Raw genomic sequence first — 25404 nt, 5'->3', positions numbered from 1 at the left:
AAAAAAACAGAATAGGTCACTATATACATCAGAGCTAACTATGCTGGGGTGTGTTTAAATTGTGTTAATTTTCATTAATCATTTGTTGCATGTAATTAGAAAATATTCCAGTAGGTGGAGGCATTGCATAATTTTTTCATCCAAATACGCCGTAAACATCCAACCGAAGAAGTTCGCGACGTCTGCTGTCGTAAACAACGTCAAGATGTCTGAATCACCAGCTTATGGCTTAGCCTGAAAGATAAAGGCTTAGTTTTGTTTTTGGTTTACTTTTGCTTTCGTTTCGTTTGGTGACTTGGACGTTGTATTAGATGGGGACCAAAAGCTTATCATGAAACTCCGGGTGCAGAATGACAGGTGAGCGGACGCGTTTACGACCAGCAAACCCGGCCTGATAGATCACATCTGTTAGCTGCTAAATGCTAACGCGGCAGCCCAAACGGGCAGCTTCCCTGTTACCTGTCTGTCACCACTCTGGGTTTAAAGCATGGATAACGTTACATTATAAGTGCCTGAAGTAACGTACGTACATTTCAACTAAAGTAAATTAGCTTTGAAGAACAGGATGGATCGAGGTAACACCGGCTGAACTGACTGCTAGTCAGTTTAAGTTAGCCTACACAACTTAAGCTAACCTGATCATTAATTAATTAATAATTAGTCGATAGTTAGGGAGTGAACCTGTACCACAAAATACTGTCATCTTGATATGTCAATGTGGGAGCCTTTTAAGTGTTCAGCAAATGAATACGTTCATCAATTCAATGTTAAATAACCAAATGACACATCCATATGATCACAATGTTACTTGATTGTCAATCAAATTGTTTGATGCACTCTATTCAAATATAAATGCAAAGTCTTCAATAAAACAGTTCTATGCAGTTTCTGACACACTGCAATCTCCATCAGTTGACTACATATAAACTTGTTAAAACAGGCGTAATACAGTTGATGCTGAGCACATTGTGACTGAGGCTGCAAACATTTGTCTTGCATGTCAAAGGAGTGATTCCAGAAGAGCACTGAAACTGAGGGAGTCTCCTACTGTAATGCAGCCTAATTCGAGTGAGCAGGGTGCTCATGCAGGAAATGGTTTATCCCTAACTCTGCAACCAGAGCTTCTCACCAGGACACCAGCCCCAGGTGGTGCTGCTGCTGCTGCTGCTGCCACCACCGCCAACCCTGACAGCAATGAGGTGCGAGTACCTATGAACGGCGGGAATGGGGAGTCCAGTGGAGGCGCATCATCCAGGAGGTGCAGAGTCAACTCCCACAGCCACTCCCATTCTCAGTCGCACGGACATAATCGGGTACAGCACCACTTGAATTCGGAGCCTGAGCTTGACCCACCTGACTCTGATACGGACTCTGGAGAGCCCAGCACCTCCTTGTCAGAGCTTCGCTGTCTTTTCCGTTGGCTCCAAAAGAGCCTTCCTTTCCTCATCATACTGTGTGCTAAGCTGGTCATCCAACATGCACTCGGTGAGTAAGGGTTAAGCAAACACCATTTATTACAACTGTGACCACAAGACAACTCATCACAGTCATTCCTCTTCGTTCGCCAGGTCTAGCAGTTGGGGTTGGCCTCTTCACGACGTTTCTGTATGTGAATAAAAACATCCAAACTCAAGTCTTTCTTCAGGCAAGTCGACACAGAAATACACATTGTTTGATTCCATGTGCGTTTCTTTGCTGTGAGATTTCTAAACCACCTGTGTGCACCCTCAGGATCGTCAGTCAAAGCTGCAGTGTGTATGGCTGCTAGTGTTCCTGATCTCTTCTGTTCTCCTGCTTTACTACACCTTCCTCACCGATACCCTTTACAATTGGTAAGAATAAATGTATAATCTCACATTAGATACCCAAAACAATAAGACGGGGTGACTGTAGACTGTTCTTGGAATCTAATCCCAGTTTGTCTGTGGCCCAGGTAAGCAACTAGAATACACTGTGGTCATTTCTTTATTCTCTGGGGGACTTGAATCCCGCTCTTTCATCCAGCAGAACTCATGACTTAAACATCAGAAAGCATAATGTACTGGTACAAACACCACTGTGAAATCTATATTTGTCATATTGGCCAGCGTATGTTTATAGTCTCCACCTGTACTGCAGTCAAGTACACAGCTGTACCTGGAATCCACTGGACAGTGCTGAGATGTACATGCCATTTAACCTGAATGTCAGTATCTCCTTCCAGCCTAATCTTCATCAGCCCAACCATTGAGTCATTTGGTTTCTGGGAGGTTCTATGGGCTGTCGGCGTCACCAATTTCATAATAAAGTTCCTCTCCATGGGGATTAAGTGCCTTATTCTGCTGATGCCATCTTCGCTGGTGACCTACAGAACCCAGGTGTGAGCGGTGGATTTCTTCTTTGGATTGTTGGTTTTAAAAAAAAAAGCATGGCAGTGCCGGTTCAGTAGTTCTTATTTTGTGTGTTTATCCCTTCAGGGGCGGTGGCTGATGCTGACTGAGGAGCTGAGTCAGGTCCACCAGACCATGGCTCCTGTTCCACTGTGGTTCCGCTACCTGGTCACATACCAGGAGGCTGACGGCACCCCTGGCCTCACGTTAGGGGTCCTGCTGGCTTTGCTCTACCTCATACTGAAGGTGCGATCAGCCAAACTAACCCGCATTTTGTTGTATTAATATTGAGTGGGGGAAAAAAAACAGGTGGAAGTCTTTTTATTTTATGACTTTGTTGTTCTCTCTTTCAGCTTTTAGGATTGTATGCACAGTGGACACCTTTACTGAAAACTGTGAGAATATTTCTAAAGGGCGAGGTCAGTGGTAAACAGCTTTGTTGTTAAATAGTAAATGTTCCGAATCAATTACCAGATGTGTTGAGGTGTTTGTTTTTTCTCAGCATACAGGCACAGCAGCCAGTAGGAGTCAGTGCAGCGAGGCTGGAGACGTGTGCCCCATCTGTCAGGGAGAGTACAGGGAGCCTCGGGCTCTACTCTGTCAGGTAAACGTACTATTGAGAGGTAGTTGGTTGTATTTTTAATTCAAGTTATTATATATAGAGCAAGATTAGTTCAGAGGGAGAACTGGAATCATATCAGTTGTGTAGATCTAATCATGTATGGGATGTGCTGACATGCTGTTGCTTTTCTGCTGTGCAGCACATATTCTGTGATGAATGCATCGCCCTGTGGTTTAACCGAGAGAAGAGCTGCCCTCTCTGCCGCACTGTGATCACAGAGAAGGTCTACAAATGGAGGGATGGAGCCACATCTCCACACCTGCAGATTTATTGATTTATAAGGCACAGGCGGGGAGCTTTTGGGTGTAAAGATTTGGTATTGGGTTTGTATTTAATGTGATTATTCTATGGCTGTCAAACTCCACTGACAAGTAATGTTGTACACTGTTTCATAAATCAGCTTAGTGCTGTGCCTCCTGCTGGCTGAGGTCAGTAAGGGCACACAACTTGCGCCTGCAGTAGGCATGTTTCTGACTTATTTACCAGTACATCCCTACTTGTGTCTTCAGACAAACATTGATTTTATTCATGCCCCCAAGTGTTTTGTGATGTTTCTATTTTTAAGTTGTTTCCTCATGTGTTGTATTGCTTTTATTCACCTTTTAATCTTAATATCAACCTTCCTTGTGGGGCAGCAAATTGTCCAGTTTGTTTTCCTTGTAAATATGGGAGCATCAGAGAAATATATAGAAAAGTATTTTAAACAGATTTTTCTTACATTATACATTTGAATAAACATGCAACACATGATCCCGTTCTTATCCAGTGTTTTTAAATTTGTAGAAGCAACTTCTCTGATTTGTAACAATAAATGTGGAGAGGTAAGCAGCTGAAGACCTCTGCTCAGGAGAAAAGTGAGACTGGAGGGCTCACAACTAACATACTGCAAAGACTTTTAGGAAGCCCTGTACACCGTAACATCACACGGTGCTGGTATGACCAGAACTTTGCCAGCCTGCAAAGGTCTGCCTACAGGCACTGAGAACGAACTTTTTTTGTGACTATTTTTTTCACAACTGCTGAGAAGGCTGCAACTGAGCTTCTGAGATTGATTTACACAGAAATTATTTTTCTATAGAGGTGACCGCCTCATTTTTTTAAAAACCAAAGACAGGGAGAAATGTCTATTTTATTATGTATGAAAATCATTTCACTGTTATTTTTATCCATTTAGGTCCATAAACTATCTGAATAAAGATCTACATTTGAATGATGTTTGTGACTCGTTTTATGTAGCAAAATGAGAATCACTTGTCAGACTCTAGTGTAGAGGCTTAGTAGAGCCTGCTTTGTTTTAAGAGATGAAATGAAAACGTCACAACAGATGACCTACTGGCGTAAACAGTGGCTTATGTTTCTGGCTTGTCCGTACAGCCCATTCTCGTCAACACCCTCGAGGAAATATCTTCAAATTTGGCACAAACATCCACTTGGACTTGAGGATGAAGTGACTAGATATTCGTGGTCTAAGGTCAAGGTCACTGCTGTCAAAAGACATTTTTTTGGCCGTAATTCAAGAATTGATGAACATATTTCACAGTTGGTCAGACAATGAACTGGTGACACCTTTGACTCAAAGGTCACTTCAAAATGACGGACAAACATTTTTGGCCATAACTCAAGAATTGATTCAGTAATTATACAACTCCACACAGATGTTTAATGGGATATGACATTTTTTAACTCAAAGGTCAGCTTCACTCACATGAAAATGTCATGGAAACACACTTGGCCGTTATTCACCACCATAACTCATGATTAGGAGATTGTGACTCCAAAGGTCAAAGGTCATTGTGACCTGAAAACGGGTTTATAGCCAAGAATGAACAGGGTGACTCAGATTTCAAGTTGACAGGGACGACACAATGAGTAAATAATAACTAGCGCAGTACAGGCTTTCTGCCATATTCTCTATTCTGCCTTTTTGATTTCTGCCTCATTCAGATTTCCGAAGCGCGCCTAGCTAATTGTAATCCTGTGACCGAGTTTCACCTACAGCTTATATAGGGTGCTTCGCATCTAAAAATGCCAGGAGAAAACAAAAGCACCACATTTTGTGTTGCTAAGAATCCATCTTTACATAGTAATCAAGTACATGTGTACCTGTTTGGCCAATACATCTATGATAATCCTTCAATCATCAGTTCAACAGTGTATATTCACTGAGGTCATACGCATGTAACATCAATATAGTGATAACTTCCATTTAGCAAAACCTAAATTCCCTGTACTTTCCAAGTATTCACTACATACATTATGAGTCTCGACAGAGATTGCCGTAAACTGCACCTTGACTGGTTGGTGGAGGCATACAACCTTTGGCTGGTAATTCTAGTTTATTTTGACTTCATTATGTACATGATACATATAAACATTCCCCATCTGAAGGGCAGATCTAGGGGTGACAAAGCAAGACCAGTAATGTTTTTCAATGCCCTTGAGAGATGTAACAGGAACAGAATCTTACAGATTAATCCCAGCACACATTAACAATAAACAGTATACTGTACATAGAAACTGTACTCTGTCAACAAAGGCACAATGCCAATCCATTGGTTTTTGCATCTGTCCCCCCCAATAACTGCCCTTGCTTTTAGCACTGCAAAAAATACAAACTGAAATTCAAGTAAAGTCTAAGATATCAAAATGTCATCTGAAAAATCAACCTTGAATAGGATACTCTGCCCCACAATAAATACTGATAGACCATTTGGTCACTGTCCTCAATTTTGGAAAAAAGAAAAAAAAAAAGAAAAGAAAACTGCATCCGAGGTTGCTGTAACACATTCTGCAGAAATAAAATCATATTGTACATGCTTATTATTATTATGACAAATAAGTGTCTGTCAGGAATGCCAAAAGAAATTATCACACATTCTGCTGCCTTATCTAAATATTACCACATAATAAATAGTTTGCATAGTGTGAACAATGGAGTGAAAACACAATGGCACTTGAAATTAATATTGTAACAAATCAAAAAAAGAAAGTAAGTGAGTAAAAGTTAAGTTACTGAAAAAACAAAACCCAAAATCCATCAGCTCAGCCCGACATGGTCCTTGTTAATCATTAAAAATGCAAGCAACAATGTGGTCAGTGTGATCAAATACGACGTTACGAACAAAACATATTTGACGGATGAACCCTGTAGTAAAAAACCAGCAACAGCAGCAGTTAACCTGCAAAAATCATTTGGTTCATTAAAACAGTACTTTTGGTCAATTTGCTAAACACACAAGTATTTGGATAAAAAGAAACCCAAAACAACGGGAAGCCATTCAAACCTAAGCTCAGTTTCATTCATTCAATTTTCTGTTGGCATCATGGGAATCCGCGTCCGACGGCGTGGTCAGTTTCACGGTGAGAAGTTTCGGATGGCTCGGCTCCAGAGGCTCATATAGCAGCTTCACATCACACAAAGAGGTTATACATCTCAGTTCAAACAGAGTTAGCAGATGGTCCACCCAAATAAGTCTTGGTTTAAATTCCTACCACTAAGAGCCCTGTTACTGTAAATGCACATACAGCATATGCAAAGCACCCAAGCACATAACACATGAACGCTGCCTGAATCAATAAACGGCAGTCATGTCATTTTTGGCTGAGCTTATTTTGAGTCAACGTGTTTGTTATGACGGTGGCAATGAGGCGGCATGAATAGATGAGTTAAAAATAATGCTGCAGGGGTCATCGGAGCTACGCGCAGGACAGTGACACACACAAAAAAGGCATTTAGAGTCTGTTTACATTCAACACAAAAGGAACTGAACAGTGCTTCTGGACAGGCTTCCTACAGAAAGCATTCCAGTCGGACTAGTAAAGCAGTGCCAGCATTTGGTATTGATTGTGGTGGAAGTGATGCTTTCAGCTGAAATTTCACTTCTCTTTTTATAGCTGCTTTTCCGTAGCCCATGCTCCAGTAACAAAGGCAATGTGAATGTTTCCTCAAACATGAAGGAATACTGTGTTCATTGTGGAAATGTTATCCGATAATTCTACCTACTGACAGTGTAACTTGCAAGGTCTTATCGCAAGATGATCATTAAATAAACAAAAAAAAAAATGCCTGCCTTATTGAGGGAGAAATAAATTCCCTTTGTTACATATTCTCCCACTGTGATGGAACAACCGGTCCAGACTTGAGGATAAAAGAGCACCAGTAAATCGTATGATAATGCCAGTTGAGTACACCAAAACCACCTCAGCTCACTCATCAGCTGGCATTACAGAGCCGACAAGCAAGTCTGTTTTCATTGAAAAGCACCTCTCTCACGCCACACCACATATTTACTGTACTTAAACCGCTGATTATCTGCATCAGGCTGAGGAAGTCAGGCGGAGTCAGGAGGATTTGGGAGGCCAAGAAAAGGGAAGGTGCTGCTGAAAGAGCTGGTGATCGGCATTGACGGCGTCAATTCAATTTTAAAAAATAATCCTACAAGTCTCTCTGAAAGAAAACAATAAACAGGGAAGAGAGGGAGGGAGATTCCTAATGTTCGTGTGCGAGCCGGGCGTCATAGGTTCATTCGTAGATGTTCGGGCCGCTTGGAGTTCATGGGGTAGGCCTGCTTTTTGTAGGGCCCAGCATTAATGCCTGAGGGGTGCCTGATGGGAAGTGGCGCAGAGGCTTCAGAGTTGCCACTACTGCTTGTGTCCATTTGCTCCACTGTCGATACCTCCATGGGTTGCAGGGAAGGGCTGCCAGTCAGCATGGGTCCCCGGGGCCAGCAGTCCCCTCCTACAAACTTTAGTGGACTGTGGAGAAAGGAAATGTAAGAAACTAAGATCATTGCCCTGAGATATTGTGTGTGATGACCAGCTCTATTTACAACGTAACAGAGGCATAGTCATGTGTTACACAACTACTGTATAAAGCATATGGAGTCTAATGTCAAATTACTCTAAATAGACCAGTGGCAATGCTGCTGGGTTTAATGGAGGAATGATTTTATTGTTCAAATAGTTTGCAGATATCCACAAGTCATCAATTTCCTTCATTTGCCTGACAAGCACATTTTCCCCTTTTATTTCAAATTCCTCTAAATTTACACAGCTGATCCCTACTCATAATGAACAATTATTTTTGAGTCCTCAGATAATTCCTGTTGTGCCTTTGGAGAAGAACTGTTATTTACCCTTCTAATGATGGCTTTATTTAGGTTAAGCCGGCTACATTTACAAGGTCAGCAAATGAGTAATCAATGGGAAAGACTTGCCGTGGGGGGAAAAAAAAATTAAAGAAGAAATCAATGAAATTCAGTGGAACCAAAGATAAACACAACTCTGTTACCTCACAGGTGTTCTTGGGCTACCGGGGAACTTCCGTGGTGAGCGGACCTTTGGCTCGAACGAGAACTTCTCTTTGACGTTTTCGAGCACAGATGGGGCTACATATGTGAAACCCTGGGGAAGGGGTGGGGGACAAAAAAAACACAGAGAAAGATCTGAGTCCACCTCTTGAAAGACCATCTTTCCAAAAACAACCCACAGCTGATGATGAGCAATGAAACACTGAGTAAACCATATCATGCAATGTGGTGGAACAGTGAGTGAAGCTTCCAGGAAAACCAGCAGGACTAAACCAGATGGGACGCATTAACCGATTCTCGTAAGACCTACTTGTTGAAAAGGAAATTAAAAACATTATGTCCAGAGCTGGCCCCACGTTTGTATTTTTTGTTTGCAGACAACACAGGGGCACGAGTAAATGCTGTTAAATGTCATTAAAATTATTACTCAAAATTAATTTTAAATGCAAGTGCTTAAACAGTAAACAAATAATGAGTTACATAACACTTATACCATGTTCAAAGATAAAAAATACTCCACTCCAGGCTGTGGATTACCTTTCTGATAACTGACGTTTCCGCCTCGTCACCTTTCTTACTTCATGAAATACATACATATTACTCTCCCAGGCGTTACTAGGCTTCTCAAGCTTACTACTACTATCTTCTGCTGTGAAATCACATTTACTCCAAGAGAGTACTTGTCCAAAACAAAATAAACAAGAATTCAACTTCATTAAGTGGATACATTGTGAGCAAAATAATCTATTTTTGGCCTTTGATTGATGAGTTATGCACATTTTTAATCATGGATTACTCCTCGGTTCTGGAAACTCTGTACTCCAACATAGAGGGGAAAAAAGATCCAGTCTGCTGGGAGGTATACGCCACTCATTACCCACCAGGAAGACTTGATTGGCGCTTTCGCTGAGCGTGGAGTCGTCGGGGCTGTCCACCGGCGTCTGGCTGGTGAACTTGGAGTCGAACTGGCTGGCGTCATCAGCCGATTGCTGCCAAAAGAAGCGAGTCAGTTAATCATCATGCAGGGACACGCTCACAGAGGATGTTGCTGCGTGAAAAGGCAAACTCACCAGGGAAGGTTTGAACGGAGGCTCTACTTTGCCAGCGAGGAGGTCGTCCCAATTTATATGCCGGAAGAATGGGTGGGCCTGGAAAATACAGCGGCAGCAACGGGGTTTTTATATTTCATGACAAGAGGCACCTCATCCTCAAGAGTTATTTTATTAGGTCCCAGATCATTATGTCAACACACTACATGCATACGCTTGTGACTAGAATTTCAACAGCCTTATTTACCTGGACCTCAGTGGCATCTCCTGGTCCGGCCCCCAAACGCAATGAGGCATTTCGTTTCAGCAGCTGAAAGAGAAAGCTTGGAGACTCATTTTTCTGCCACTGCTAAATGTTTCAGCAGAGACAACACAACCAGTGAAGCGTGAGGCAAGAGGGAGAAGGCGTTTGCAGCTCACCTTTTTCAGGAGGTCCCTGGCTTCTTGTGTGAGGTAAGGTGGAAGGCTGAGTTTGCATTTCAAGATTTTGTCAATTGTCTTCTTTCGGTTTTCACCAGTAAATGGAGGCTATGAAAAAAAAAGGAGGACAAAAACAATAGTTAGCATGAGTAGCAAATGCTTCAAGCCTGAATTTGCCTGTTTGTGCTGTGATAAACAGTTTTACTTTCTTTAGCAATGCTACTATGGGATCAAATGGTGTGCACTTACTGCTCCTGTCAGCATGTCGTACATGAGAGCTCCCAAACTCCACCAGTCCACTGCTCGGTTGTGTCCACTCCTCATTAGGATCTCTGGAGCCCTGAGGAAGGAGCAGATACACTACCTGTGTAAGAAGTAGGAAATGTGGCTGAATGCGCAGACTTCTACACAACTCAAATCTGAACTAATCTACAGAATGTGCATGATGACTGTTTCACGTACATATATTCGATAGTGCCACAGAAGGTGTGGGTGACCGTTCCGTCATGGATGGACTCTTTGCATAGGCCGAAGTCTGTCAACTTCACATGTCCTAGAAGCAGACAAGAGCATGAGAGAAATTACCCTCCAATAGAGTATCAGATTATCCAGAGACAGAATCCAATGGGGGAACAAAATATTTTATGTGGAAAGGACATCGCTAGGTGCAAGTTTGTCTAATGTGCTCTCTAGGGCTGCACGATTTGGGGAAAAAGTCCTATTGTGATTATTACAGACAATAATGCAATATATTGGAAAAAATGGTATCATGAGTCTACTTGCTTGAGTATTATGGAAAATACACAAAATACTGACATTTTGAAGTGTGTATTTCTCAACATAAACAACCAAAGTTAAACAAGCATTAGAAGAAATACAGTTGTTTTTGTTTTTTTTCGCCACCAGCTTTTGCCACATTGTGAACAGATTTTTAAAACACAGAAAACTCTACTGTGATTGGTGCATTGTGGCTTATGGTGTGTCAGACTTTTTGAACCAGGGATGGATACATGATACATCAACAGCACCAACACAACCCATGCAACACTTCATGTAAACAAGATTACTGAACAACATTTATAACTATAACTTTAGTAAAACAGAACAAGGAGCGAGGCAGCTAGAAGGAGCGCATACTGGCACAATCCTAGCTCTGGCTAAATATACATCTGTACGGTAGGTTGTAGTCCTGCTCATAAATAATTTTTCTGCTTCGCAAATATCTGTTTTTAGGGGCATATGTGAGTGAAATGGCCGCTCTGCAAAGTCCTGTGTGGGCGTGGACAATGAGCAGACCGCAGTGCACACAGAGACTAAAGTGTCACATGCACAGCACACTTTTTTGTTTAATTCAATGGCACCCTTTTACAGTTATGTTATCACACATGATGACATCGCGATTGTAATGTGATCAGATTAATTGTGCATGGGTGGCAATGGCACAGTGAATAAGACATGCCTTTGGTGTGGGAGATCCGGGTTCAACACTTAGCCCCTAGCTGCTCCAGAGGCTGTACCTCTGATACAGCATTGTAAGTCATTTGGATAAAAGCATCAGCTAAATCAGTAAATTTAATACAATGCAGCCCTAGTGCTTTCTGTGAGGGACACTCCAGCTTTCTGTACCGTTGTTGTTCAGCATGATGTTCTCAGGCTTCAGGTCCCTATAGATGATGCCTTTTTGGTGCAGGTGACCCAGTGCCATCGAGATCTCGGCCAGGTAGAAACTGTCAACAGAAAAAATCCAGAACAACCTACATGTTTTACATACCCCACTGCTCCTTAGTGATCTTCAGCTAAGGTGTTCGCTTTAATGTGATATAGGTTATTCTACGAATACTATCCGCCCTTATTTGTTCAGCAGCTTGGTTCGTGTAATCACCGTTTTCATCTACAGACTGTGTTTATGAAACAGAACAGCAGGTATGGCAAGTGTTTGTCCCCGTTCCAAGTGACCCTCACATTGCCTCAGAAACAGTGTCACATGTCTGCCTCTTTTTACAAAGCTGAATGCTCCAGACCTAAAATTCCCTGTTGGACTGTTCTCTAATGCACTTACTGAATATCTGTGTCCTCATCTGCTAAGCTACATTTAAAATAAAAAGTGCTGCTGTCAAAATCCAAGCGGCTGATGCCTGTCTCTTTTGAACCATTTGTTTAATTGCTGGCATCAGTGTGCCAAAGGTAACAGATCACACTGACTTTCAGACATCATCTAGCATCACTGACCCTTCTGTACATCACGAGTCAGCAAAGAAAAACCTCCAAAGACAACACGCAACACTGGGCGTTTGTCACACTGTTGCCATTTGGAAATGTTTTCATGTTGTAAATAATGGGGTTGGACTTTAAAATATGCATACAAACATAGGAGGTGTGAGTGGATGAGGGGATGAAAAGATTTTAAGCATAACATCCTGAAACAGATACTCTTATTTATATTCATTTCTCAGGGGGGAAAAATCCCATTGATCACCTGAAACACTGAATTAGTCAGAGGAAAGCTAAAGACTAATGTTATCTCTGGCCAGGTGGTTAAGACTTTACCGGCGACAGACAAACTAGCTCACCATGCTGTGTCTTCCATGAAGATGCCCTCTCTTTCCAGTTGCATAAACAGTTCCCCACCTGCCGTGAGCACAAATCAGTCAAATGTATTCACGGTAGAGATTGAGACCCACATTTTCACCAATGTCCTATGCTCATTAAATGTGGATAGAAGGTCAAAGAACACTTACAACAGTTAAGTAAATAATATAATTAAGTATCATTGTGCTCACCGCTCAGATACTCCAGGATGAGGTACAACTTTCCCCCGGTCTGGAAGGCATAGATGAGATCCACAATGAAAGGATGCTTCACCTCCTCCAAGATGTTCCTCTCAGCTTTGGTGTGCGCCGTGTCCTTTGCATTACGCACAATCATGGCCTGACAGGGGACAGAAAAAGCACACAGAGTCGGGGGGGTGTGAAACTATTCAGACAATAACTTTAACCCCACGTTAGCTAGTGTCAAAGCTTCGACATCAGCTGCAGAGCACAAATCAGGACCCCAGTATGGTGGCTACAGTCAAGTCTCATTAAGCCAATAAACACAGTCATTAACCAAAACCTCAAGCTTCAGGGAGCAAGAGCTGGCTTTTCGAGCAAAGTCAGGCACCAGCTCTGCGTCAGCTGCAGAGAGGAGGCCAAACAGAACAGAAGCAGCACATGTGAGGTTTCATGGGAAAAAAAGCCTGCTGTCATTATTTTGGGTGGTCTGCCCTTAGCTTCTGGCTTCATAGCTGAATGCACCAGTATGTCACCAGAAAAGGCCCATAGTGACACACAGTGTATATGAAACAAGATACACTGTTAAGCTGCATTGGGCTTTTGAGTCAGCAGAGTATTTAAGGTGCTAATTCCCCATAGAGGTAGGTTACTTGGGTTCGCTTACATATGGATTCGATAATACACATGCTATTGCTCCCGCACTACACTACACCATTCTGGATTTACACTAGGGGGCAGTAAAACACCCCTTTAATAGTTGATTGGAGAACAGATTGAGCAGAACTGAGTTACTCTCTTATACCATTGAGATAATTCTCACCGAATAATATTAAAACCATCAGCCAAACGTGAGGAAGACAGATTCACTCACCTTCTTCAAAACTTTCATAGCAAATATCTTCCCAGAGGTGGCACCGGATACCTTCCGGACTTGAAACACCTGGGAAAATTGACATAATATTAAGTAAAATCCACGCAGCACATTAATACCACACACAATGCATTGTAATAGCCGTTTCCCAGTCATATTAGTGAGAGTATAAAAGTATGATGAAAACATTGTTTTTCATGCAAGCATTGACAAACAAACAAAAAATAAAAAATTCAGATTGAACAGCCCCCTGAAGCCACAATTCATTGTTGCAACATTCCTACTTTTGGTTAATAGGTAGCTAACTTCTTCAGACAGCAGCGGGATGCAAAAACAGTTGATCACTACCAACGACAGGTAAGATAAAATATTCAAGTGACTTTTGTAAATACAATTTAAGATACCTAGATACCTTCTAAGGCTTTTAGATATTTTGACTTTGTAGGCTTTTCAAGACCTGCAGAAAATCATTACCATTCCTTTGGCTGTGTAGACCAATTATTTATGTCTCAACTACTTATTGAAAAAATCCACTTGGTCATGTTCTGAACGTTCATTCATTTAGGCATTTCTTAGCATTGTAATGAAGTTCATTGTGTTCATTCAACTAAGCAATGAATTGACAGAGGTCACTGTCTTCATGTATAAAAATGACTGTTATTCTTCTATTATTCTCACTAAACTGCAACCAGCGCCTGCTCTGAGTGTGAACCAAAGTCATATTTTTGACTATTTGAATACTGCATAATTCTTGAAAGACTTATTTTCTCTCCGTTTTACGGCCAAGAAACTTCAAAGCTGTGCCAAAATATAGACAGTAACTACATAAGAATACCAAAACAAATGACAGCGTTTTAAAAAAAATCATTACTTTGTAATGCTGAGAAATTCCCAAGATGCAGAAAATGACTTCTTAGTCATCGTACACAAAACCACTTCAAGAAAGACTAAGTCATGCATCTGCTTGCTAAGTGAAGTGTTTCCAAAATAAGTGATGTGCATATTCATTGTCCGGCTTGGAAAAGACAGCGTCAGAAAATTTCCAGCACTCTATGGGGTTGGCAAGACCAAAATAATGCAACGTTAACACCAAAATAGTTCATGAAAACAGATTTACTAATCTCGGCCTTACTGTTAGATCCAGGACGGTGCTGGTGATGACAGTTCGGCGTTATGTTGATTGCATTTGAGGGTGTAGTAGGATTTTTTTCCCACAACAAAAAAACTGAAATATATCTCTAGGGATTGATAAGGTTTTTGACAAATAATGAACAATAATTACCAGCCACTTTGTTATATACTCCCCCCCCCCCCCCCCCACATAGTGGCAATGTGGTGGCAGGTCCCAAGCTAAAAAAGCTAATGACAAAGTGTATTTCCCACACTTTTCAAAATATTTCTTTCAGGATATTTCAACAACCTGGGGTCTATTTTTTTGACACTGAATCAAATCCTCTGTGTACCATGAAAGGGTCACATACCGTGCCCATTGAGAACTAAAGACATAACTAGACAGCTCTGCACAACTGTTCATTGCTTTAATTTCCTACCCTCTAAATCCAAATTTCTAGTCGTGCCTGTAGTGACTGTAGGACTTGAATTTATATTTCCATGGCAGAGAATCACAGTCCTCACCTTTCCATAGCCACCTTTTCCCAAAACCTTCAGCAGCTCAAAGCATTCAGGCCTGATCTGCTCTGCTCCTTTGTTCACGCTGTTCTCTGAAATTTCAAACTTCTCACAGTCATCCATGTTACTGGCAAAACAAAAAATAAAAAGAATATAAGAAAACAAAGACAATAAATCACATTCAGCACATTCACTTAACATTGTGTTAACAGTTTCCAAGACCATTATCAACGACAGTTACAATCGTTTGGGCCTAAATATAAACATGGCTAAGGGTTCAACTGAGACTGATGTTGGTACACCACTTTTGTTCTTAGCAACAAACAGCTGACTGAGAGAGATGGGTGTGCATTGCTTAAGTGGTTCCCAATGGTTTTCATACAAAGGCCCCTCAAACAGATTCACATTAGTGCAGTGATTCCCAATTATGATTATTCCTGTTTTAAGAGACCCTGTAAGCATTACTGGGTTCATGTGGACAGGTGACAAATTTAAGGAAAAACACGTATAAAATGTGTGGAGAAAAATCACAAATGCAGTTGCTTCCCGGCAGGGAAAGAGGGGTGAATGGATGGTTTCATGAAAGTGATATACATTATGGGTTATGGTTTTCACAGTCTACTGAAAACCTCTGGGAGACCTTAGACCACAATGTCAGACAGTACTCTCCAAATTTATATTTTTGGAAGAAGGTTAAGTAAGGTTGTGCAATAAAACAATAATGATAATTATCACAATATAATCTTCCTCAATAATAACATAAAAAACGTTCAATAAAAGTTTTTATTTATTTCATTTGAAACACGAACAAGAATTTATTTTTCCTATTAAGATATTAATTTTGTTGAGGAAAAGGGAGTGGAAAAACTATTGTTTATTTTACTCACGCATATTTGCTGAAAAAAGATTTTATCATAATTGTTTTGAATGTTCTACCTCAGATTTATGAAGTGATCCCAGTGTTTGTTCTGACCATAAAGAAAACCATCTGGTTTCTTCAATTTTCACTCAGCAGCAAAAATCTGCCTTTAAACTTGAAAGAAATAATGATTTGACATTTATTGTGATAGTTATTGATATTAACCAATATAAAAAATCTTATCTTGATAACATTTTTGGCCAAATCATCCAGCCCTGTAGTTAAACTGACTTAAATTTGGTTAGTACTTATACTGTAGCTACATGATTTTAATAATAAAAAAATAACTATCTACCACAAAATCAAATCACTTTTAAAAGTTATTTACAACTCCATCTAAATAAAAACATATGAATGCGTTACTCCTTTTGGTCCCAGTGAATTACCATTTTTCTTATACTCACAAATCATAGCCACTGCACTGGTCCATGTTTTCACTGAACTGGCCCTGAAAAAAAGAGGAATAAGACAGAAAATCTCAAGTTATTTCCATCCCAGCTCAGCTTGTTTGTGGATGTACATTGTTTTAGTGTTAAGGAGTTATTACCCAGCAAAATGTTCAAGCCTAGTTAATTCGCTTTAAATTACGGCGAACTAAGTTACCTATTACCAAGCTTAGTTGAATAGTCTGTGTTTTTAACTTATAGCTAACCTTAAACCAAAGACCAATGTAACGTTAGTATCTGATAACTACTGTAAGTTACTAAAGCTAGCAAAGTGTGGTCCTTAGCGTTAGCAGCATTTCAGCCTGTTGTTGGTCTGCTTTATTGTTGAGTTCACTTATATCCCGTAACGTTGTCAAACCATATGTGGCATTCACGTAACAAGTTACACGGTAACTACACGTTACATCCCGATGGCAGACGATGCTGAGCGTAAAACCGCTTAATCTGTAACGCCATTATCGGACATGGAGTTACGCCCGGTGAGGTGGATAGGCAAGGTATTTATCGTTTGTATGCGCCTTTCGTTTCCTGGCGCCGTTTTCAAGTTGTTTGCAAACGGTGGTGTTTGTTGCCACAGTCTTTTCATCGAAGACTAAAGCTTAACGTTAAGGTTATACGCGCCTGACCAAGTGGTCACCTTAACTTAAGCAGGTGTTACACCAAAATCTGTGACTCACATTCTATAACCCAAAAGGAAAATCAAGCCCTCGGGGGTTTCTAACCATGTTTTTTTTTTTTTTTTACACGCGTTTGACGTTGTGAAATGCAAGCAGTTTGGTTAGGGTTTGGCACCAACACTAAGTTACTTGTTTAGTTTCAGGGGGGAAACATGGATTGTGTTTGGTCACAGAATCTAAAGGGTCAAAAAACACTGGGAAACACCAACCTGTCCGCCGGCAACACTTAAAGATGCTTGTCTCGTGACGGTGATGAAACTGAAATTGTTCTCGGCTATCAATACAAATTCAGAAAATAAACTGGAAATGCCTTTAAATTCAATGTAGCGGGCGTCTTGTGTGGCACTACCATATTCGCGGGAAATAGGTGGACGAGGACATGTCCGATAATGGATACCCCGACCACTAATATTAACAGCGTAGGCCCTCGAAGCTGCTAAGTGCTAGCCAACGGGCTAACAGCGGCGGTATTAGCTTCGACGCTAACGTAAACTCACCCCGTCCTCAAGTTCGTCGTCAGAGACATTCTCATCCGGTTGATCCAAATCGATGTCGAAAACCCCGGCCATGGCCACGGCACTTAGTCGGTGTTCAGTCAGAAAACACCGTCTAGCTCCCCCGCCTCATAGGAGAGCCATCACCGTTACCGCCGGCTACAGCAGAAAGCATGGGTTAACATCAGCTAACCAAAACAACACAAGGACCTAGCAGCAGAAAAAGCCTCTAGTGTCGGCCGCCGGCACTACTCTGCTCAGGTTGGCGTGGAGACATAAAAATATATTAGTACAGAACGGAAACTTGCAATAACAGCAGAAGAAGGAGTGCAAATTTAAAGTGCATTCTCATGCGATAAAATTGGGCGAGATGCCCGTAAATATTCTAAATTAACAAAAAAAAAAAAACTACTTATCCTAACTCAAAAACAAAACAGATAGCCTAAGTGTATAAAGTCATAGTGTACTATATTGGATTGATTAATTTTTAAATATATTGTAACAATATACCATCACTGTAGTTTTCTTCAGTAAATGCAAGCAATATCTTACAAAAACGACTCAAAATCTTAAATTATGGTTTTTGGTACAAGACAAAGCCTTAAAACTAAATCTAATAATTCAACTATAATTTGTAATTACTGTACTTTTCTGCATAGAGTAGATAAAGTTATATAGCTGGGTTAATGACTTGACTCTGAACTACAAATCTTACACTGATCACATTGTCCACAAAATTAATTTTGGAGGCAGTGTTTTATTTTGATCTAGAAACTGTTTCACGCTTAGTGTTTGAAAGAAACTTGCCACACAGTTTATATTACCTTTTTTTGTTGGACTATTTCGATGTTGTTTATCAATCTGCAACTCATTTGTGTAGGTTTCAACTATCCTCATTACCTACAACAGTTTTTGGTACCATATTCCTCAATATATAACGTTAATATAGCCCTGTATCCTTTTTTAAATTTTTTATTTAACCTTTATTTAACCGGGGGACCCATTGAGATAAAATCTCTTTTTCTCTACTTTTTCCTACATGGTTCCAACGCTTCCCAGAAATATGAGGAATCACTTAATATCCTAATTATTGTATTTAGAGCAGCAGGATGTGAGAATGTGTAAGGTAAGTCTGTCTTCTCCTACCAGAGGTATCAATTGCTTCCTCTGATTTCCTCCACCCACATTATAAAAAGTCATAATCTGATCATCTGAATGGGGTGAAACGTGGTTATTAGTCTAACATGGTTTGGTGTTCTGCGGAACTTTAAAGTTCCTCTTGTTTGCTTACATTTTTGTTCCCAGAAAATGAAAAGGTTAGTTCCCTCTCATGCTCTCCATGTTGAAACCTATTTATATGGAAAGCCCAGCATGTCCCAGATCATCAGTTGAATTTAATTAGCTTATATATTTCTTTGTTGCTCCCTGTATCTCGTTCATGTTTTTTTTCCTGTTGGTAAAGTTAGTTTAGACCATAGCCAAAGTTATTCAGTCACACAAAACAACACACATGTACAACAGTAGCAAAAACGGAACTTCAGGTTTATTCAGATTAATTGGTCAACTGACAGGAAATGAGAGGATCAGCATCAGATTGAGTAAATTTTAACAAATATTTCAAATGTGAACATTTGTTGCTTTTCTTTGTCATGTGTGATAGTAAACTTAATACATTTGGGTTTTGGATTGTTGTTTGCTCCAAAAAAATATAGACCATATGACGATGCTTGACTGATAATGAAAATGATTGTAAGTTTCATTATAATAATAATAATAATAATCTTTATTTGTAGAGCACTTTTCAAAAACAAGTTACAAAGTGCTTTAACAAGTGTAAAGACAATAATACAAAATGCAATACAAGATGAAAGCAAGAAAACATTGAAAAGACTAAAATACACGTTTAAGACAAATATAAAATAAGTAATGTAGAATAAAATAAAAGGGATAAAATAACGTCAAATAAGATCGGGAAAGTCTCTCCTATAAAAGTATGTTTTCAGAAAGGACTTAAAAGAGTTCAGCCGACCTGATTCAGTTTATAGTGTATAGTGTACAGTTCAGTGTTGGTACAAGGATAGTTGTGATCTGGTGTCATATCAGTTGTGGATAACAAGGCCTTGTAAATAAAGACAGATATGCAGCTGGTTACTAAATGAAACGCTGTATCAGACATATAATATGTTAATGAAATAATACAATACAATACAATAATGAAATATATTAATGTAGATTTAGCAAGATTTTATTTATATACATATATATAATTTATATTTGGCCACATTGGTTTGACCAGGGTTTATTTTATTTTTTTACTTATATCATGCTGGACAACCAGCTGCATTGATAGGCTGCTCAGAGGAGGCTTATCAGGCCTTTTCATTGCTCACTGTCTTACTCTGATGGCATATTGGGACACTTGAATACAACAGAGCCATCATTAATGTTAATCTTTCCTACAGGGCCTAGTCAAAATGATGCATGTGAGAAAAAGTAGAAACTGTAACAGGTTAAGTTGCTGGCTGTAGTAGGTTCCACACAGCCATAATGAGATTAAAGTTAAAGTAGTAATTCACCGCACGGTCTGTCTACATCCCTCTTTTCCTACCAGTAGGTGGCAGCAAGAAAAAGGGAATTCTTTTCAGGGTGTGAAATGCCACTTTTCATTCATCCCAATATCTGCCTGTATAGCTGCACTTCATTGAAGCACATTGGTTCAATTCAAACTCCTGACAAAATGCCAATACCTCATTAAAAGTGTATGTATTTTATTCTAGAAAGGCTTGTGACTCCCCCTGGTGGTTCAAAACTTCATCTAGATGTAGATTTTTACCTCAACTATTGGCAATAATTATACAAGACAATAAATGCAGCATCAAAGGATAATAAGAATTCAATAAAAATACCAGATTACGGAGGAATGTGCATGATGACTGATTATTTTATCTCACAGAGACAGCATCAATGTCTGATGCTGGACAATGTAACTGATCTTAGAGAGCTACAACAGACTGACATTTTCTTATCTTTAGATATTGTATTGGGCACACTGTGACCACTTTGTTGACAATACATCGAGGGTAGTCTCCACGATTCCTTGTGATCTTTGTGCTACCTGTAGAAAGAAGCAGAGTGAGAGCTTTGTTGCTGTTTCCTTGCACCGTCCAAGCTCAGATTCAGATTTTTATCCCTTGTTGTGAGAAATGTCAAACTGCAGCTTACAAAAATGGTGGAAAGAGTCTGGATCAAGAGATTCAAATACAAACATGAATGCAATATTCTTTGTAGCCTGTATTACTGGATAGAAAACAAAGTAAAATTGGAAAGTGATATAAACAGTTAGCAGTTAATTTTGTCTTATTATTTAGGACATCTTGGATAGCTAATGACTTTAGAGTGCCATAAAAATATAAAGGGGTTAATTTTCAAAGAAAGAAAATGTGTTTTTATTTGTTAAAGTATAGAAACATGCCTTGTATCTTTACTTTTCATAGTTTGTATTAAACTAGTTATACTGTAATGCATAGACATTTAGATTTAGACTTTTCAAATATTTTGAAAGTTGAAAACATTTTAATTTCAATGATTGAATTTTACTTTTTACAGAGGCACTTTTGAAAAGCTTTTTTTTTTTTTAAGTGTTTATCCAGTTTAAGGCATTACAGCTCAGAACTGCAACTACATTTCTTAATATCAGAAACACTTTAATCCCTTTCCATCTAGTAAAAAAATTTTATTAACATTTTCAAAGATCATCTCCAGGCATATTTTAAGACATATAAAAATACTCTACCTTGACTAATAACATATAATCCTGCTCCTACATCTAAGTATTAAACTGAGATTTAAGGTGAGCACAGAGAGACCCCCCCCCCTTCAAGAATGTGAAAACTGTACATACATCACTCTGCACAGTGAAGGTAAAACATCCAAGTGACGTAACAAAAAGCAAAATGCATATCTGAGTGGAGGAGGACTTTCAAAAGTGAATTCGATACAGATAGGACACACTGTTAAATAACAGCAGATGACTTGCTGTGACAGCACAGCAGTGAAACTCCAAATACCATGAAACACGACATCTGTAAGATTTTTTAAAATGACATGAAAAAAATAGTTCCCCTGTTGAGGCAAGCAAACGGTGGTTGTTTTCAGAGCCTAAGGGTATGGCATGATTACTCATCATGGTAATCGGGTAAACAGGAAAGCCTTTTGGAAGTGTGTATCAAATAAATGTAATCTTCAGCAATCCCTTTCCTGGTGCTTTCCTTCAGCTCAGCTGATGTAAAAGCAGTCAGCAGGGCGTCCCAGCTGCAGCACCACATACTGTAAGTATTAATGAGAGTTTTTGAGAGGGGGCGGGGGGTGTCCTTGAACACTTAAACCATATCTGATCTTCACCATATTTAGGTAAAAGTGACTATATAGGTGAAATTCCCAGCAGGTCCTCAGTCTAGGACCTGGAAGGTCGATCTTTACCACAGCTTCTTTTATTGTGAGGGGTTTGCCTGAATTCTCTCTCAGGAGGCTCAGGAAGGGCCCCCTGTAGGGCAGCGTTACTTTGAGCGCTGCCTCAATTCCATCTGATAGTTTGTTTTACTTTGATTGCCCGGTAATCACAACCAGCTGCAGTGGGTAACAAAATATGTTTTCTGTGTGTGTTCCCTGTTTTGTTTAGCTTTGTTTATGTTTACAAAAGAACAGACGAGACACTGCTAGAAAGTCGCAGAGCTCTGTTGTGGCTCTGTGTGATGACTTGAGGTTGGTATTGTGTTCATTCAAAATCACTTTGCATATCAACTGCCTGCGCTGCGTTCTCATGTTTGGACTTTGTGAATATGGAAGGCCATTCATTTAAAACGGAGGGGGAAAGCTGTCAGCATCTTGACCTGATTCTTTTTCCTTGACCGCATACGCCTGGTGTTTACTGCAGGACAAAGACTTGTGGAGTGTTCTTCTCAAGTCAGATCGTAATCTGAATGTTTTATTTTGTGCACAATAAATACCAATAACGTGAGAAAACAGTTCCATATCTATTTTTATGATGCTCAATTGCCTTATAAATACTACTAAACTGTTCAGATGGCAGGTGTTCTTCTTCAACTGTACAGCAGCCTGTAATTGACACACACTTTTACAATATATGAGTAAGCTATCAGATCAGAGCTGAGGTCCAACAGCAACATCTTGTGAAAAGGCGACAGCAAAATTTACTGCAACACAGTGGAGGAGGTGAGGGAGTTTATTTTCCAAAAGAGAGCATGGGCCACAAAGTGAGTTGTGAAAGCCAGATATCTAAGCATCTGGTAAAGTAATCCCGGTAACCCTGCATATTATGTTTATTTTGTGCAAAGGGCCACTAGTCTCACAGGGACTCAGCCATAATATATATGTCAGGTCAGCGGCGCTGGATTTTGGCTTAGATGTGTGTCGGAACAATTAAACGGTAAACCATGTTTGAAATGTCTAAACCAACACAATGCCTCTTGAAGGCTGTGCTCAATAAATTCTATGGAAGCACATTTCAGGAAAAAAAGATTTCAACAAAAAAAACCGTTTACTTCCTCACCTGAATGATGACAAGTCAGTCATGATTAAACGCCATGATTAAAAAAATATTACTCACTCGTAATTTTTTTTTTTTCATGAAGACTCACTTTTCCTCAATTTAATTTAATTTTCCTGGCAGAAATGGACTTCCATATCATTGAGAATTTGGGGGAACATAAAAACAGAGGTAAGGACATAAATGTTTAATTTCCTCCAAGAAATTTCATTTCCCCCAATTTGACTGGATTAGGAAATAAAGTCAAGCACTGATGAACCTTGATAGCTGAGGTCTTCCAGTAAGCATTTTATAAAATCCTGTTAGTGTGTGGGACTAATACAGACAGCCTCCTGTTAGACTCTGTCTGCCGTAACACACAAAGCAAGAGTATAAAGCATTTTTGGGGGGCGGTGGGAAAGGGGGGGCTCAGGTGAGGTTGTTAAGGCAGTAAAATTCTTTGGTGGAATATCACTGTGGAAAAGCCAGTCCACATGAGCTGGGAGCACAGTGTGTTTGTTGTGTAGTCTGGCATGGATGTGTCTGGTTTTGTTTGCTCTTCGTGGTTGTTTGCAGCACGTTGATGGGCACGCTGCATACAACCACATTGCATGCGGTAAACAGGCCTCATGCAGAGTATGTGGACAGGACTAAAATTAGCTCTGATTGCAATGCCATAAAGGCTGAGAGCTTAAGTTTGTAGTAGCAATGTTATGTTTTTGATGACACAGAGGATACTGTAGTGTGTCCTATAGATTTCTATGTGTATTTTGTTGAACATCAGAGAAAAATGTAGAAAGAAGTTGTTGTTTTATCTTTGATTCTGAAAGACTTGTACACCTAGGAAGGGACCCATCTGATACAACGGATCAGTATTGGTGCCGATACCGACCTTAATAAGTGGTTCGGGTATCGGCCATGATGTCACTGATCCACATTAAACACAGTTTCTTTGTCAACGTCATTGAAAGTTCAGTGTTTCTGCTATGAGTTACATCCACAAGGTTACAGAGGCCTGCAGACTCAGTTTTTATTGCAACAGAAAACCCCTGGCCTCAAGTTACCTTACATAAAAATGATGAAGTGCTAAGGATCTACAGTAAGTACAGTGAAAACAGTGGAAAGTGACTGTTACCATTAGCATTTTCCCTTCAATAAATCAAGGTGTTCTACATATTTATTGGTAGTTTTTCCAGTTCTTTCTAGAGTTGCCCAATTTACATACAAAGGAGAGGGCAGATCATGCATTCCCAGCATTGTTCTGCTTGGAAGCCATTGTGAGACATTTCTGACTAATATTCCTGAGATGGCATCATGTCGTGACACAGAAACCTGCGTTCACATGTAAAGCTGTGCTTAAGGTGCACTTCAGCGCCTGAGGATAACCTTTGCTGAAGAGGAGAGTCCATGCTGTCAGATTTCAAGCATTCCAGAGGCTGACTCAGGGACATCTTCTCACATCAAAGGGGTATGTTGTTTCTGTCTGAATCAGTGTGTTGGGATTGCTACAATTCTATGCTCATGATCCTCTCAGGCATGCTGATTCTCATTGTGTTTCGCAGTCTTACTACAGCAGTCCCTTCCCCTGTGTATCTAAGACACACCTGAGTGACGCAGTTTCTTTGGCAAAAGCCCCCGGGACACAAAAGGTAGGACAAATGAAGAAGCATGACGACCCATTGTTCAGATACGGCTCCTCTCTGTCCTGTTATCACACGTTGCCACATAAAGACAAAACGGTTTCTATGTTTGACCCATGAACACAGAAACCTTTGTGAACGTAGCACAGACCCAAAATGTGATTTGTTTGGAACAAAGTCAGACAAAAAGTTTAGTCACTGATATTTTCCTCTTAATATTTTCCTTCCCACAAGCAAACACAACTAGACGAAGCTTAAAGACAACTACAGGCTAATTCAAACAGTCTTTCAAAGCGCAACAACAAATACACTCCCTGACTTGAATAGGAGTGAGAAAAAGGCAAGGCGGAAGAGCGAGGGATGTGTGTGTTTCGTCACGGTGCCCTGGCATTGCCACCTGGCATCAGCCATTAGGCTGACTGCCATGTTGGCATTGTGTGGGCAGGAACAGCAGATGCTCCTGCCTAACTATGCTCTGTTAAAATACCCACACATAATTTAGTTTAACACAGCACAGGGAGACGTGTTTTGTTGTGTCAAAATCAATCGGAGAAATAGTGCATTAGAGAGAAATGGTTTCAGTGATTGCATTTAAGTAATTGTAAATCATACAACAACAGAGGCAAGCCAAGTGCCTGTTGAT

General features: G+C 40.1%; 2 protein-coding genes across 3 annotated transcripts; one reads left to right on the top strand and one right to left on the bottom strand.

The window, feature by feature from the left end:
- The first annotated feature begins 177 nt into the window (after positions 1–177).
- Positions 178–4204, top strand: rnft1 (ring finger protein, transmembrane 1). The gene is made up of 9 exons (XM_038709084.1): positions 178–357; positions 1007–1485; positions 1569–1645; positions 1732–1832; positions 2204–2357; positions 2457–2615; positions 2723–2788; positions 2872–2973; positions 3131–4204. Exons 1-9 carry the CDS (start codon positions 332–334, stop codon positions 3263–3265), a joined length of 1299 nt encoding a protein of 432 aa, XP_038565012.1. The 5' UTR covers positions 178–331; the 3' UTR covers positions 3266–4204.
- A 1101-nt stretch (positions 4205–5305) lies between these two features.
- rps6kb1a (ribosomal protein S6 kinase b, polypeptide 1a) lies at positions 5306–17827 on the bottom strand. 2 transcript variants are annotated; one of them, XM_038708507.1, is made up of 15 exons: positions 17580–17827; positions 16364–16407; positions 15047–15167; positions 13412–13480; positions 12550–12697; positions 12340–12397; positions 11396–11496; positions 10232–10322; positions 10019–10109; positions 9770–9877; positions 9597–9659; positions 9371–9448; positions 9182–9289; positions 8282–8394; positions 5306–7746 (listed from the first exon to the last, which is right to left on the bottom strand). In XM_038708507.1, the coding sequence occupies exons 1-15, from the start codon at positions 17649–17651 to the stop codon at positions 7506–7508; spliced, it is 1506 nt and encodes a 501-aa protein (XP_038564435.1). In that variant the 5' UTR covers positions 17652–17827; the 3' UTR covers positions 5306–7505. The 2 variants fall into 2 exon arrangements, with proteins under 2 accessions (XP_038564435.1, XP_038564436.1); XM_038708508.1 differs by having other exon boundaries at positions 15047–15132; positions 17580–17825.
- Between the last annotated feature and the right edge of the window lie 7577 nt (positions 17828–25404).

The sequence above is a fragment of the Micropterus salmoides genome, unplaced genomic scaffold (assembly GCF_014851395.1).
Source record: "Micropterus salmoides isolate LMB-PRFRI ecotype aquatic unplaced genomic scaffold, ASM1485139v1 Ms_hic_scaffold_9, whole genome shotgun sequence".
Taxonomy (NCBI): Eukaryota; Metazoa; Chordata; class Actinopteri; order Centrarchiformes; family Centrarchidae; genus Micropterus; species Micropterus salmoides.
This window is presented reverse-complemented; position numbering and strand designations above follow the sequence as displayed.

What these genes read in the sequence shown, in the direction of transcription:
- rnft1 (XM_038709084.1), top strand. Translation starts at nt 332, where the DNA reads ATGAAACTCCGGGTGCAGAATGACAG. An exon ending in TGGTGACCTACAGAACCCAG is followed by an intron (nt 2,358 to 2,456) that starts GTGTGAGCGGTG and finishes TTATCCCTTCAG; the next exon opens with GGGCGGTGGCTGATGCTGAC. An exon ending in TGCTCTACCTCATACTGAAG is followed by an intron (nt 2,616 to 2,722) that starts GTGCGATCAGCC and finishes TCTCTCTTTCAG; the next exon opens with CTTTTAGGATTGTATGCACA.
- rps6kb1a (XM_038708507.1), bottom strand. Translation starts at nt 17,651, where the DNA reads ATGGCCGGGGTTTTCGACATCGATTTGGATCAACCGGATGAGAATGTC. An exon ending in TGTGGCACTATCGAATATAT is followed by an intron (nt 10,110 to 10,231) that starts GTACGTGAAACA and finishes CTCCTTCCTCAG; the next exon opens with GGCTCCAGAGATCCTAATGA. An exon ending in AGCCCAAGAACACCTGTGAG is followed by an intron (nt 7,747 to 8,281) that starts GTAACAGAGTTG and finishes CTTTCTCCACAG; the next exon opens with TCCACTAAAGTTTGTAGGAG.